The sequence below is a fragment of the Sciurus vulgaris genome (assembly GCF_902686455.1).
Source record: "Sciurus vulgaris genome assembly, chromosome: 12".
Lineage (NCBI taxonomy): Eukaryota > Metazoa > Chordata > Mammalia > Rodentia > Sciuridae > Sciurus > Sciurus vulgaris.
The window spans coordinates 26,034,923-26,050,094 of NC_136473.1; the positions used below are offsets into that span (position 1 = coordinate 26,034,923).

General features: G+C 34.5%; 1 protein-coding gene across 1 annotated transcript in view; it reads right to left on the reverse strand.

Annotated features, from left to right (window-relative positions):
• PLXDC2 (plexin domain containing 2) overlaps window positions 1-15,172 on the reverse strand; it is a 412,919-nt gene that overhangs the window by 44,223 nt on the left and 353,524 nt on the right. The window contains exons 11-13 of the mRNA XM_079107639.1: window positions 12,623-12,683; window positions 5,989-6,139; window positions 4,569-4,607 (exon numbers count right to left, since the gene is read on the reverse strand). Coding sequence (XP_078963765.1) covers window positions 4,569-4,607; window positions 5,989-6,139; window positions 12,623-12,683 — 251 coding nt within the window. The remainder of the gene's footprint in view (window positions 1-4,568; window positions 4,608-5,988; window positions 6,140-12,622; window positions 12,684-15,172) is intronic.

Below are 15,172 nucleotides of genomic sequence, written 5' to 3' on the forward strand. Positions count from 1 at the left end.
AAAGAATCTTTAACACAATCAATAGAGGACATAATTTTTGATGCTTTGATAAATCTGTCAACAAATTTTAAATAATGAAGTCGGTTCAGGGTTTCCCAGATTTAATAAGTTTAACATCTACAGTACAATAGAATTGTACAATTCAATTTGCTAAATTGAGTTGAATCTGATTGAAAACTTTACTTCACATTGATTCAACTTGCAAATCTACTCTCAGCCCTGGATATAACTTTATTCAGTTTGCATCCTGAAGACATTTACATTTCTAATTAGGTGCCCAGTGCCATTTGAAAGCAACCTATTCAAATGTAAAAGAAGGCATTTAATAGTTGTACCTGTTAAAATAGATAGTTAGGTCATTCTTTAAATGTATAATTCTTCTAATAAGCTATTACTAGAATTTGAAAGCCCAAAGAAGATGTTGCTTGCAATGCATAACCATTATCCATATATATACTGTACTTAAAGAATATAGTCTAGGTATTCCTATAGGTGAATTAAACCTGAATTTGCAAAGTAACCAAGAAGGCTGAAAGAACTTTAAATTAGACTTTGAACATAAACTACAGGCTAGCCTGGTAGTTTGGAGACCATCTACCAAAGATTCTGACACCACTCAGTTACATAGGAGATTTAATGAATTGTTATTTTATCAGAAAGGATAAAAAGGAAACTAATACATAATTACACAAGGAAAGGAAATTCACTTCCAACACAAATAATCAGTTGCTACAGAAAAAGAAAAATAATATAGGAGGTATAAATAATAAAACTTATTGTGGCATTTCCCATGTGTAAGTTGACTGTGAGAGAACTATACTGTAAGGAAAAAAGCAATATTGTGAAGTTATTGAGGATTTAGAGTCTGTATGAAGGCTGAATAGATTTACATTTCAGCCCTGTCACATACCACCTTGGTAACCTAACCTTTCTGTACTTCTATCTCCTAATCTATAAAATGGAAATAATAACAAGACCAATTTTGGGAAATAATCATTAGACCAATTATATATATATACATAAATATATTTAAATATACTATTTAATAATATATAAATATGTTATTAAATTTTATATATATATATATATATAATTTAGAACAGTGCCTGGAACATAGTAAAGATTCAATAAATACTTTCATCCTACTAGTACCCCACCCATTCTGTAAGTTTATATGAAAAAAGGACAGGTATATTGTTTGATTAGAATCATGTTTTATTATAAACTTAACATTATGAATATGTAACCAGCCGTTATCAGTTGGACAGAAGAGTCAGTCTTTACATTAGATCGTCTGAGCTTTTGTATTCAGTCATTTTCCATGGTCAAAGAAGGTCTTATCTTACTAAGGGACCTGCACTTACCAGGTAACATTCCCTTTATTTAGATTTGTTCATATTCTTTTCTTCCTTATTTACTGAACTTAGAGTTTCCACTCAACCCTAAAGGTTAATATGACATTTCTGGTTTAGCAACTAGTCTGAAACTTTAAGAGGGTCTATCTAGATGTAAGCTACATGTATCAGGAAACTCAATGCATAACTGAAATTCATCTAAATGACTTAGTGGATCATAACTCAGCCTGGCTCCTCTGATTGAGGAATCCTGATGTGTGGCTTTGGTCTCCAGCTGCTCAGAAGTATTTTATGTTCTTATATCAAAGACAGAAAAATCACCTGGAAAGCGAATGTATAATCAAGTCAGGTGTGAATCCCACCAAGAAAATCAACTATTTGAACCCACAGAAATGTCTCAGAAAGATGTAAAGTCTGGGTAATTCAAGACCATTAGGAGACAATGTATGGAAAAGCAGTAATTGGTTTCTAATTACATACTGATATTTTGAAAATGTCACCATCTTTTTCAGAAAACTATAGGTCTCTAAATTAAAATACTTTTAAAGAAAGACAATTAAATCATGAACTTAAATCAAGAAATGGAATGTGCTACCTTTCTTTGTAACAATATATAGCAATGCCCCCAAATTTATTAGCTTACATGTTTAAAAAAAATCATTCTCAATAAAATGTTAGAAAACATTTAAATTAGACAGACTTATTCATTTATTGTCTCAATCATGCAAAATTCTAATTAGCAGGAATGGATGATTCTGAATTCTGTTTTTGACATGTTTAATGAAGTAGGATTTAAATTAGCAATCCTTACTACATCCTCTCACTCCATAAAATAAAAATCAAAGATAGCATACTATTTTAATAAGGATGCTATAAAAAGCAATGCATGATTTCTTTTCTCTTTTTTTAAGTCTAGGATCAAACCCAGGGCCCCATCTAGTCAAGGGCTCTACCACTGAGCTACAACCCAGTCAACTATTCTTTTGAAGAAACACAATACTGGTCATACTGGCCTTTCTACTTGCACTTGAAAGTTTTTAAGAAAAGTGCTTTAAAAACAATTCCAGACATGAAGAATTTTGTCTTTATACAATATTTTGGAATTCTGACAATTACCTGCTGCATTATCAATTATCTAAATATCAACTGAAAATTGACTGCCTAGTATACCAAAATCCTACATTTTAATCCTGGAATTTATTTAACTTGACTTAGAATTATAAGGTATTTCAAATGCTTTGCTTTAAGAAAATCTTTGTTTTGTGATTTTTAGATGCTTTAAAAAAACAAAGGATTTAATTGGGGTTAACTGGTACTATTTTAGCAAACCATTTACCAAAGTGTATCTGTAAAACATTAAGTCTGTGAGATTCTACTTGGAAAAAGGTTTTATGATCAAATAGTGGAGAAATGCCAAATAGGAAATCTTTACAACTATCTTACAGATTCTTTGGAATACATATTCTCTAAAAGAAGGGAACTTGTCTAAGCCTGGTCTACTACTGTGGCCTGGGTTCTGCAGTAATGCTTTGCAATTAGCAAGCACTCAGCAGAAATGAATGAACGAACACAGAGGCTTTGAATAGTTCTCCACCAAAGAAATGTCTTTAATTTTCTTTCACTCAGAGTATCTCATATCTATTGGAACACAGGAATCCTTTGCTTTTTGTGTTAGCACTATAGAATATGTCATACAGAGAAAAGAAGGAAAGAAAGCGAGAGGAAAGAAAGAATAGAGAAAAATACAAAAGGCATACCTGTAACTTCTACCTATATTCAGAATTAAATGTCACAAATACAAATAAATACAGAAGCCTCTCTGGTATGCTTCCTCCATTCCATTTCATTTCATAACCCACCCTCCTCCTCAAAGTGAGGCCACCACAACATTAGGATTTAGGATCACATGATACTTACTAATTTTCTTCTCTGGGAAATCCTGCATGTGGGGGAGGGTTGCTAAAGTCCCTTTAAGCATTAAGACTTTATTTCCAGCTAGTATAAATTTTATAAATGTCTATCTGTAAATCTACCTACCTACTGAAATTAAACAATAATGAATACAAAATGAATGAAATGAAACACTGTAAGACAGATACCAGACAATGGGCAATTGATGGAATAATATTTATTAAATAAATATCACTTAAATCTGTTTAATTAAAACTGCTGAGCTGTATTTCTTTCAGATAAACTGATATAAAATCTAAAGAGAGATAGCTATGTATCTTTAGATTTTACACACACAAACACACACAAGCGCGTGCCCGCGTGCAAACAGGCAGTGACCTAAGAAAGCTCAGAAATATTGGTTACTATGATATTGGTTCTCTATAACTATAAGGAAAAATATCCTTAGTTGTGTGTGTGTGTGTGTGTTTATGTGTGTATGTGTGTTATTTTGACTTAAGAAATTATGTGGGGCTGCAAAGGTAAAACAATACCCAATGCCCATATCAATGTGACAATGTGCCAATATTTACAAAACAGGTCCTGCCAAGAAGAAACCCCTTTCCCAAGCCAGACAAATACTTGCTAATGAAAATATCTTTATCAATATCCAGCATACTACAAAGGAGAAGCACAAGGGAGCTAACACATTTTAACAGGGAAATAGCTATTTTTAAAAAATAGTAAGACTTTTCACATGATTGTTCTGGTAAAAATTTTCTCCCTTTAATTTTCAGTACTAGTATAGATGCTTATAAACTGCCAAAGAAAAAATTTAAGCATGTTCCTAACAAGATGTGCTTTGGAAGATTTAATTTGGGACCTTTGCTTTATAGAACAGATGAGGAGACCTAGCACAAAATATTTCCAGATTGACTGTCATATTTCTTAATTTTATTATGAAGGTTGTTGACCAACTTAGTGAAAAAAATAATTAAGTCCAATATCTGCAGCTATGTAGATAATTGCATATGTAACTAAAACAAGAACAAAAATAATCAAGTATCCAAGATGTGTAAATGAATTATCTAACGTATAACTGGTAACCAATGTTACCAGTCACATAATTTTATAGACACATGACAGAATTAGGATTCCATTTCACTTTTCAAGTCAACTCAATTACTTCTTCCCATGTTAAATAATCAACAGGAATGGAATATAACCTCAGAATATCTTTAGATATTCATATATCCTTTCTAATGTTAAAATGCAGAAAATGAATTTTTATTTAAAAATGCTGATGAAAGTGTTAATACTTACCCCCATTATCTTTTAGATGTAGTGCTATCTTGGTATCATCTGGAAGAGAAATACAAAATGATTATAACAGATATAGATTTTAAAGGTGTATAAATTTGATGGCCAGTAATTTTCTATTAATTGCCTTAACTGTAACATATCTGGACTTTGATAATTTATCAAGATAATTTCTAGTTCAGTGAAGGCAAGATCTAGTACATGATGAAGTACTAATTTTTTTAGAGATTATTAGAATTTAGTAAAGTATATGAGCCTTATGTTTTATAAGAAAGGTAAATAGTCATAATTATATCTTAAAACATCTATTTGTAACTTCTAAAGCTTGTAATAGGAATCTGTAGTTATTATTTTATTTATTCATTTTTAAAAATATCAAGAAAATTGCAAACTAATTAGGATAATCAGGTTTTATCAACAATTACAAATTTAATATAACACACCTAATGATTACTAATGAATATGAACAAAATCACTTATCGAAAGATCTTGTCCTGAAAGAACAAACTGTAGGATATGTTTTTTTTTTCATTTCAGGGTTATATTTCATTCTAAAAAGTAATGTTTAAATTACAGAAATATTTTCATGGGCTTTGATATAACAATCCAAAATAATATGAACTATATATAATGGAATTTTTAAAAGCAATAAAATGCATTTGGCTTTTTCCTTCCACCTAACTTTATTCCAATTACCTTATAATATCCAACTAAAATGTTTAACTGAATTTCCTATCCAAAAGGAAGCAAGGCTATGATAATAAACAAGTAAGACTATTTTCTCTCCTCAAAGTTTACTGCTGGCCACCTATTCTCATAAGCCTGTCTACTTCTTAGTGGTACTATGCAAATAAGAAGTTATTAAGTGTTGGCTAATATGCTTTTTCCCCATGAATTGTGCTTATACATTAATATTCTACTGTTTTTGCCATTCTTAGGAGAGGCAATATTTTTCAAGGACAATCTTTGTGACCTTCAGAGGGTCTTGGTATGTTATAGACAAAATTTCATTGAGTATATTCAGGAAGTATTAGAATTGCATGTGAATAGAACTGTCTTGTTCAGAATCCAGAATCAATGAACATTTTATATGCATGTTGCTTTTCCATCCTGTGACTGCAATATCGAGTTTGGTGACTGCTAAATTTAGCCACTGGAAAAGAAGTCTATATTTCTTTTCTAGGGAGGACAATAAGTCAGATCACAGGTAACAGTCAAGTCTTAACAAAAGGTGCAGTATATTAAAAAAAATCGTAGCATATATTTTTAGTTTATAATAATTTCTTTCTTTTTCCCCTTTAGAAATCCCTTAGAAATTCAGTTTCCCAAAGAACAACTCTGCCCTCAGAGGACAGAAGAAACTCTGGTATGTGTCAACACAGTGATTTTTCACCCAGTAGAGAAAAAGCCAACTCTGGGGCACCTTCTGTGGGCAGGCTGGTGGGCAGCTGGGATGTTGCCATCCTCCTGGTGGTGGTCAAGACTTTGAACTGCGTGGTTGTCGTGTGTAAGGTTGTGGTGGTTTGAGAGGAAGTTTCCATAGGCTCTGTGTTCTCACACATCTTCTCTTTAGACTAGTAAGGGACACAGAAGAGAAAGCAAATTGAGCGATCACACATATATTTTCTAAAAATTACATCAAAGAAGTTGGGCTGTAAAGCACAAAAGTTCATGAAAAAGAGGGGCAATGTGTTGTTTTGCACCAGACACAGTATTTATAAGTTTTGTTCATTTACAAAGTTTATAAAATAGGAGAGAGACAGAAAAAAGTGGATGTAACACAGTAGGTCCCTCTTTAGATATTTAGATTTTATCATTTTTGACTGTTAACTTTCATGGTACCTTAAATTCATATTAATGTGTTTATAAAAGACATTACATTGTGTTTATATCGGTAAGAATAGTTAAAATTAGAAGAAAAACATGTGCATATAGATAAGGTTTAAAAAGCAGTTGGGTATGTGAAGAAAGACGACATTGTCCCAGACAATGCTAAATCCTAAATGTGTGCTAACTGCCCCAGGTTATTTTGCTTTCTCAGAATTAATCTGCCACAGGTCGAATGGATGTTTTAAATATACAAAACCACACATGTAAAGGATTGAAAAGCACTCATTTAAACACTTGGCCTACTTTTCCCCCCAGCAGGGCTATCCTGAAGATACCAGGAAAAGGTATATCTCCTACTCTATTTATAGCCTATAAAATAAATCCTATAATCCTCACTACGAACAATCTCTAGCACATAAACCTTTGTAGTTTAGAAGCTGTTATTCCAACCCACCTCTTTGTGCTTTAAAGGACTCTTCTCTCTCTGGTAGGTCTCGATTAGAAAAGAACTGATCTGCACATGGGTGGTACTGATCCCACATTTGGAATAAATATGTTCTTTAAACTCTCTTGTCCTTAGTGAAGTCCTAGGCACATTTTCAGTGAATATTGAAGAGTTCCTGAGCCAGTTTCCTTTTTATTAATTGCATACAATTAAAGTTTGTTCTCCACCTCAAATCCCACCATCTTATGAGCTCACTGAAGATCCCAAACTGCAGTCTCTGCAGTTTCTCAACCCCAAAGATCTAATGATCACCTCTTGGACGCCACTTTATTTGGCATCACTACTTCCTGGATCTTATCTTCAATGAGAAATGTTTAAGTCTGAAATCACAAACTCCATTATCCTATCTCAGTCTATTCATGTACAAGGTCATGCTCACTCAAATGTTTCTTATTCTTGGACTACTTAGAAAACCCAAACACAATGATCTTCTTTGTTTAAGTCTCTTTTGTTGTATCACTCCATCATTTTTCAATAGCTTCAAGCACCTTGCCCTATTGTTCTTTAGAAAATCTACCAAAATGTATACCTGAAGAGATCTGCCTTTTCTATGTCACCAAAGCCAGGCACAACTGAAAACTAATTCCATCCCTCCTGCCCAGGGAGCCCCATTCTGCATCCCCAGTTATCCACACTGCCTGAGGATACTGCTCTGTTTTACTAATGACTCACCTTGACCATTAGTATCAATTTCTCCACTCTGCACTCTGTTTAAAACTACAATCCCATAACAATTCTCACAGTTCAACCCCTAGGCTCCACATTTATTTCTTCAATAAAAGGGCATCTGCAAGAATTATTTATTTTCAATTTTATTTATTCATTGATTATTGGTGCATGATGATTATACACAAAAGATGAATTCGCTATAACATATTTACACATGCACACATTATAACAAAGGGGAGGTACTCAGCCAGAATTCTTTAAATTTCTTTAAAACTTGGCATACTTGCTACAATGGGAACTGACCTGTTCTTTCATTCTGTAGTAATGGATGGAAGCAATCCCTTATAGTGATTATTTTGGCCTCTGCTTTGGTCCAACTGAGCTCACTTTCTTAGGTACTGGGATCTTGCCCATCCATTCTCTTTAATATTTGTCCAACTCTGTGTTGACTTGTTACCATTAACACTTAAACATACTCAAATGTGTGTGAATTTATCTTACAAGCAGTCCTTGGTCTCCTCCATAATGCATCCGACCTCATGTTATCCTACTTTTCTTCCATTCACACTGACACTTCCAGACAGACTGGTATGTCCTTATCTTCTCAGACTCCCATATTTCCCACTTAGGATAATCTTGTTCTTACTATTCAACTCAGTTGAAATTCTTATTTCAACTGAGTGTCTACAGATCTTCTTGGTAAATTTTCTGTGGAATACTATCAGTATCTCATCAGCATCTAGCATAGACATCCACTCTTGGTTTCTGTGTTCTATACGGTCATTGATTTTTGGATACCTAACAATTCTTTCTGTGTTTCATTTCTATGGTTTTCATGTTGGGGATGCCTGTGAATCTTTCTTGACCTGTCATTTTATTTTATGCATTCTCACTACCCATCTCCTCCACCCCCATGATTCTAATTAACATCTTTATTTGATTATTCACAAAACTATATCTCTATCTCCACTTTGCTCTCTTGGACTTCAGGCTCAAATATTCATCTATTGATTGGACATATGCATGTGGACATCACAGACATCTCAAGCTCTTGAAGTTTAGAATGGAATGTGCCATATACAATTCCCCCCTTGTGTTTCTATTCTTGGTGAACAATACTATCAATTGTGGATGCAGTTTACTTATGTCAGTAAAGGCAGATTAAGACTATAAATGGGTCTCCTGTTATAAAACAAAACAACTAGATTTTGGATAAAACATGAATTTTAAAGCAGCATGAGAATTTGCAGGAAGTAAGAAACTCTCCAGGGGTGTTTTCCCATTGTCTCCCCCTCCTTTCCCAAAATAAAACAAAAGAAGAGCTGTGTGTTATAGGGAGAATAGAAACAATGTACATAATTGAAGTAAAAGAACAGGATTCTACCTATGGAAAAATAGCCAAAGTCAATATCACTGTAAGAGAACAATCTGTGCATCAGCAGCAGATAATGGGGGTGGGGGAAATAAAGTTAAATGTCTCCTTATATGAAGGCAGGACCTATGGTATTCCTAAAACCTTCATGGTTTGATCATCAAATCTTTATTGGTGGAAACCATCACCTATTTAGGTTCTAGAGATTCCCATGGAATAAGATCTAATCTGTACTATCATTAAAGGAGATGAAATAAGAAATACAGAAAAAAAGGAATAAAAAAAGAAATACAGAAAAAAAGGAACAGTCCAATAGTCAGCAAATAATAAACAATGAACATTTAGACCACCAAAACTTCAGATATTGGGACCATTCAATATGGAATATATAAAAATTATATATGGAATATTTACAGGATTGAAAGGTAAAATTTAAAAGCAAACTGGCAGCATGAGACTATAAAAATGGCTTCACCAATTAAATAAAGTGTCAAAAGAAGTGAAAAATGAATTTGTTAAAATTACTTCCTCAATGAATACTTAAATAGAAGATTAAACAAGATGGGGGAAGAATGAATAACTGAACAAATATAGCTGAAGAATTTCCCTGTTGGCCTCACATGTAGCAATTCCTCTTTTAGGAATATTAGGAAAAGTTCTGTACATTTGAATCAGGAGACATAATTAAGACATTTTTATAATGGCAAAAAATCTGGAAACTATGTCCCTAAACAAAAGATGGAGTGAGAAAAATATGATTGCATTAAAAGTAAAATCCAGGAAGGCAGAGTTTGGTGTTTTTTTATTTGTTTGTTTGTTTGTTTTGTTTTCAATTGTCTTAATATTATATCTCTGTACCTTAAAAAGTACCTGGGAAAACATGAGAACACAAAAGTTACCTTCTGAGGAAATGATTGGTGTGTTCATACCATAGAACACGTAGGTAAAAAAGTAAATAAATGACCACCACTGGAACTAAGATGGGTAAGAGTACAAAAACAAATTTCCAAGTGATAACCCAAAAATTCAGAATAGTTTTACTCATTTTTATTAGGGGAAAAACAGATATGATAGAGTGGGAGTCGACAGTCACCTTCTTAGTCACTGATAATTCTCAAATTGTGAACTGCTGTCACAGGTATTCATTTTCTTATGCTTCAGAGTTATAAAAATGTCTAAAAAAATTTTAAGGATATAAAAAGAAGGAAAATGTAAAAAAACTTTTAGTTCTCATTTCCATTCAAACAAAATCTACTGATTCTTCTCCACCATCCAACCATGGCCTCTGCCTTCCTACCCACTGAATGCAGATCACCAACATCTCTGGCCTGGGTGATAATGGCACCCAGTGTATTGGCCTCTTGTCTCACAATCCTCAGGGTGGTTCTTCTGAAAAAAATCATTTAGATATTGTCCCTTGATTGATACCCTTCTGATAGCTTTCCCTTGCATTTAGGAGAGCACATGATCTCATCTCTCGCCCTGTCTCTTCTTCACTTCGAGTTACCCTTCAGGCTTCCCCCAAAACATCACCTTTGCATGCAACCTTTCCTTTTCCTAATTAACAAGACCATGCACTTGTAGGTCCTCTGTCTTTGCCTGCATTTTTCTCTAAGTGCAGGTTAGATACCCAGCTGACCATCATGGTCTATCTATGCTGCTGGACATACTCCTTACACTTAATCAGTGCTTAGAACCCTGCAGGATAGTTCTCCAGGTGGTCATGGACTGACCCAGTTCTCTACCCTTTCTCACTTACAGTTCTCAGGGATAATTGCAGAATGTGCTGGGAATGCAACAACTTGAGATAAGTGAGGGACTGGCCCAAAGAACCATAGCTCTGTTCTGGTTCTTTCCCTCAAAGAGGATGTCCTTAAACACTTTAGTTCAGTAATTCTAGTTATTCCAGGGTATGAAACCTGCTTTCATGGGTCCCTCAAATATGATGCAAGTGGGGCATTTACAGATGCCCTGGGCAGTTTTCTTGAGCCCTGAGAAATTGACTTGCAATGAATCCTAGGCTTCTGTCATCTCTGGATGCCTATCTCTGAGCAATACCTTCATGTCATTTGTTGTGTGGGGGTCTTCTGTCTCATTGAACTCAAATAAATTGATAACAAAAGCACAATGACCCTACTTCACAAACTTGCATTTTAGTGCTCATTAGACTTACTGAATCAATTGATCTCAAAGTAAGAGAAAGGAAATTTAACCCTAGTTTTACACATGGAAAATCAACTGTAGTTAGTGAAATTATTTTCTTTATCTGTAAAGAAAGGATAGGATTGTTTACCATAAAGCTTGTAATGCTGATCACTTAATTACAGAATAAAAAGGAAACAATGAATATCACAGAATGCACTAGAGAGTTTGAGACCCTTGGGAGGAGAAAGGAATTTTTAAATTTAGTTTCATTTGTTAGCAAAGTCCACAGAGAGTGGTGATTTTTCTCTAAATACACTTGGAAGACTTAGAATATGATGGATTTTTCTTTATCCCATATGGTTCCTAGTGGGACACACTGAAGTAAGAAATTAAAATATCTGAATTACATTCAGAATCTTTACACAAATACAGATCTTCATTTTGAACACTTTTAATTGCATCAACTGATTACAAGAATGAAACAATAATCTGAAAACACAACCGCAGCTTCATTAATGTATTTTCTTTCAAACTTGTGTTGTTAGCTAAGTGAAATAAGATGCAAGGATTCACATATCACTGTAAATCCCCAAATGAATGTCAAAAAGTTAATTAAAACTTGGTTGACAACACTGTACTTAAAGATCAAGCATGTTCTTAAAGATGTGTTTTTCAAGATCTTTATGAGACATCTCCCCAAAATGAATTTTAAGAAAAATTTCTAGTAACCATGGATTTCCTAAGTTTTTAAACTTGTACTTTGACCTGATTTGTTTTATTGAATGAGAAAACTTATGTAGTTTTTAATAATGTTTATTTAAAATTCATGCTCTAAAACTTAATAAGGAGGGAAGAAATACTTTGTTTTTATGAATCTTATAGGACTCTGAAATGCTAGTGCAAATGAGATTTATTAGAAAACTTTTAAACAGGTCAAAATTACTTCTATACAATTACTTGAATCAATGCATTGCATTTTCGTCTCTATCATGTTTACCTTGGAGTTAATGTTAACCATTTCCTATGTTAGCTATGTTATACTATTTCTTCTTATGGAACACCAATTTGTTGTAATCAGTCTTTTCTTTCATACCATTGGTTTTGTCAGTTGAACTAAAAAGAGGAACGATGGTTTCCTTGATGCTATAAAAGCAGCAAGTATTTAGGAGAACTGCCCTTTGCTCATACAGATTCAAATCGGGGCTCTACTATTTCCTAGACAGGTGTCTAATTCTCTAAGCAATCACACTCTAACCCCTCTCCATTCTATCCCTTCAACTCTTCCTCTTCTCTTCTTGGTCATATAAGGATAATAATAAGAGTGCCTACTTCATAGGATGGATATGAGAATAAATAAATATATATATATATATCAGTTTAATTATATATATGCTTATGTATATAATTAATCCAATGTCTGTACATATTGGGGGTTTAGTACCTGGCTCTTTTGATTAGATGCCACTATCATTAAATTGTAACCACAATACAATGGTTTGGTCCCAGGAATCTCCTCATAATAAAGCACACACGTACCTCTTCAGGGCATCCACTGTCCACCCAGTCCTGCCGATGGCGATCAAATCCACTGGAACATCTTCAAAGATTACAGCGTAGTTTCCAAAGGGAAGGATGGTGTCCAGGATAGGGAACAGAAATGAAAAGAAAAAGGTTGGTAAGTAGTTAATTCTCAAATTTTCAGTTGAGCATGATATCACCTTTTTTCTGCAGAATTGGTAACTGGGAAGCAGTGAAACATCCAGTGTTACTGACTTCTTTCTCCTCAGTTGTCAAACTATTAGGGTCACACATGACAAGACCCTGCACTGCTGAGGCTGACTACGCTGCACAGAAGGCTTAGATACTTTCCTCCTATTTTTTTTTTCCTTATCAACAAAACAAATGAACACAAGTTGTTTTTTTTTTTTTTTTTGCAGGTAACATTTTTGTGAAGATTTTTTTCTTATTTACTTATTTATTTTTTTGCGGTGCTGGGGATTGAACCCAGGGCCTTGTGCTTGCAAGGCAGGCACTCTACCAACTGAGCCATATCCCCAGCCCTCTTCTTATTTATTTAATATCTGTTGTTATGGTTTGGATGTGAGGTGTCCTCCAAAAGCTCATGTGTGAGACAATGTAAGAAGGTTCAGAGAAGAAATGATTGGGATAGGAAAGACAACCTAATCAGTGAATTAATCACCTGATGAGATTAATCGAGTGATAACCAAAGGCAGGTGGGGTGTGGCTGGAGGAGGTGGGACATTAGGGGTATATATTTGTATTTGGCAAGTGGAGACCTCTCTCTCTGCTTTCTGATCACCATGTGAACTGCTTCCCTCCTCCCTACTCTTCTGCCTTGATGTTCTGCCTCTCCTCAAGTCCTGAAGAAAGGAGCCAGCTGTCTATGGACTGACACTCTGAAACTGTGAGCCCCTAAATAAACTTTTCCTCCTTTACGGTTATTCTGGTTGGTCTTTTAGTCACAGCAGTGAGAAAGCTGACAGAAACACCCATCAATTCACAGTCTCTTTCTCTATTGTGCCGTAAAGTATTAATGAGCAGTCTGGGGCTTTCAAACAGCTCTGGAAGGTAACCTCTAAACCCTGGAATATCCTGCCTGATAAGAGTGGGTTATGCAAGATAGCTTGTGCTGATACTATGATTTATTATGAATGTCTGGTTTTATTCACCTAGAGTCCTGGGCTATGCAGTATCAGTTTGACCTCTGGGGAAGTTAGAGACTGAGAGATAAGTGAGGTTAGGTCTGGAGTGTTCCATCCCTGCATGAATGATCCTCACTACGAACCCTGGACACCAGGACTTGGTTGGGCTTCCTTGGTTGGCAATATCTGTGTTGAAACAAATTGCTGGTGGGAGAACGAGGTGTCTGTTTGATTTTGCTGAGCGAACTAGAAGCTTTGCCTGGTCTTTCCTGGATTTTGACCTTTGTGTCTTTTTCCTTTGTTCATTTTAATTCATCTTCTTTTCCTGTACTAAATGGCAAATTTGAGCATAATAACTTTTGGGAATTCCGAGAGTCCTTCTAGTGAACCCAAGTCTGCTCTTGGGGATGTCCAGCAACACTGTAGAGTAGGTCATGCCACAAAGGTCTAATTTATCAAGCAACTGTCAGTAAGACTTGGTTCCTATTCTTTTCCTTGACAGAAATAATGTTATATCTTCTGTATGGATCCTGATATGGCCCATTCATTTTCAAAATCCAGAAATTATAATCCAGGGCACGTACTGATAATGCTTCATAATTGCTGTGATCACATCATACCTTACTATTTAACTTTTCTACTTTATATATCTCATGTACTTCTGTTTTAATCACCAAATTTGAGAACATTTTAAAGTTAGGGTCAGTGTCTTATACTGATCACATCTAGTATATCAGACCCATGATATCTTTTTCATATTAGAAATTCAAAACAGCATTCACCAGTCTATTTATTGACAATTTTTAAAATCTAAATATATGTGTGTGTGTACATATACACATGAACACATATATGAACCTATTTTAATACAATAGGTGTTTATTTTTCAAAGTAAATGGAATCATTCGATATTTGTTGTATATTTCTTATAGTGCTTACAGTTTTACTTTGCAAACTTCTTTTTTTTTTCACTTGTTTTGCAGTAAGTCTACATGATAGCTCTTTCTAAGAATCCCAGCCAGAGATTATGTACCATGAAAGAGCATAATTTAATTCAAGTGGAATGTGAAAACAACCCTACTGTCAACAAAAAAGGCCATATCTATCATTCTCTCCAGACATGATTCACTGAAGCTCAGCTATTTTATGCCTACCATCTGTGTTCAACAAGCTTAAGTATGGAATAAACATCCGTGTGTGATTTGGCATCCTAACCCTGAGAATCCCCAGTTGACTGTGGCCATCCCTGGTTACCCAATGAGATTCTGATGTGTGGCATCTATTTAATTCCAAACCAGTTAGATGACTATTCTCTCTTCTTTTTTCCCTTTCAAGTCTGTTTAAATATTGAAGAATGTACTGACATTCTCTTTTGGATGATGCTGAGTATATCAATTTTCTACAAAAATAGTTTTGGGGAGCC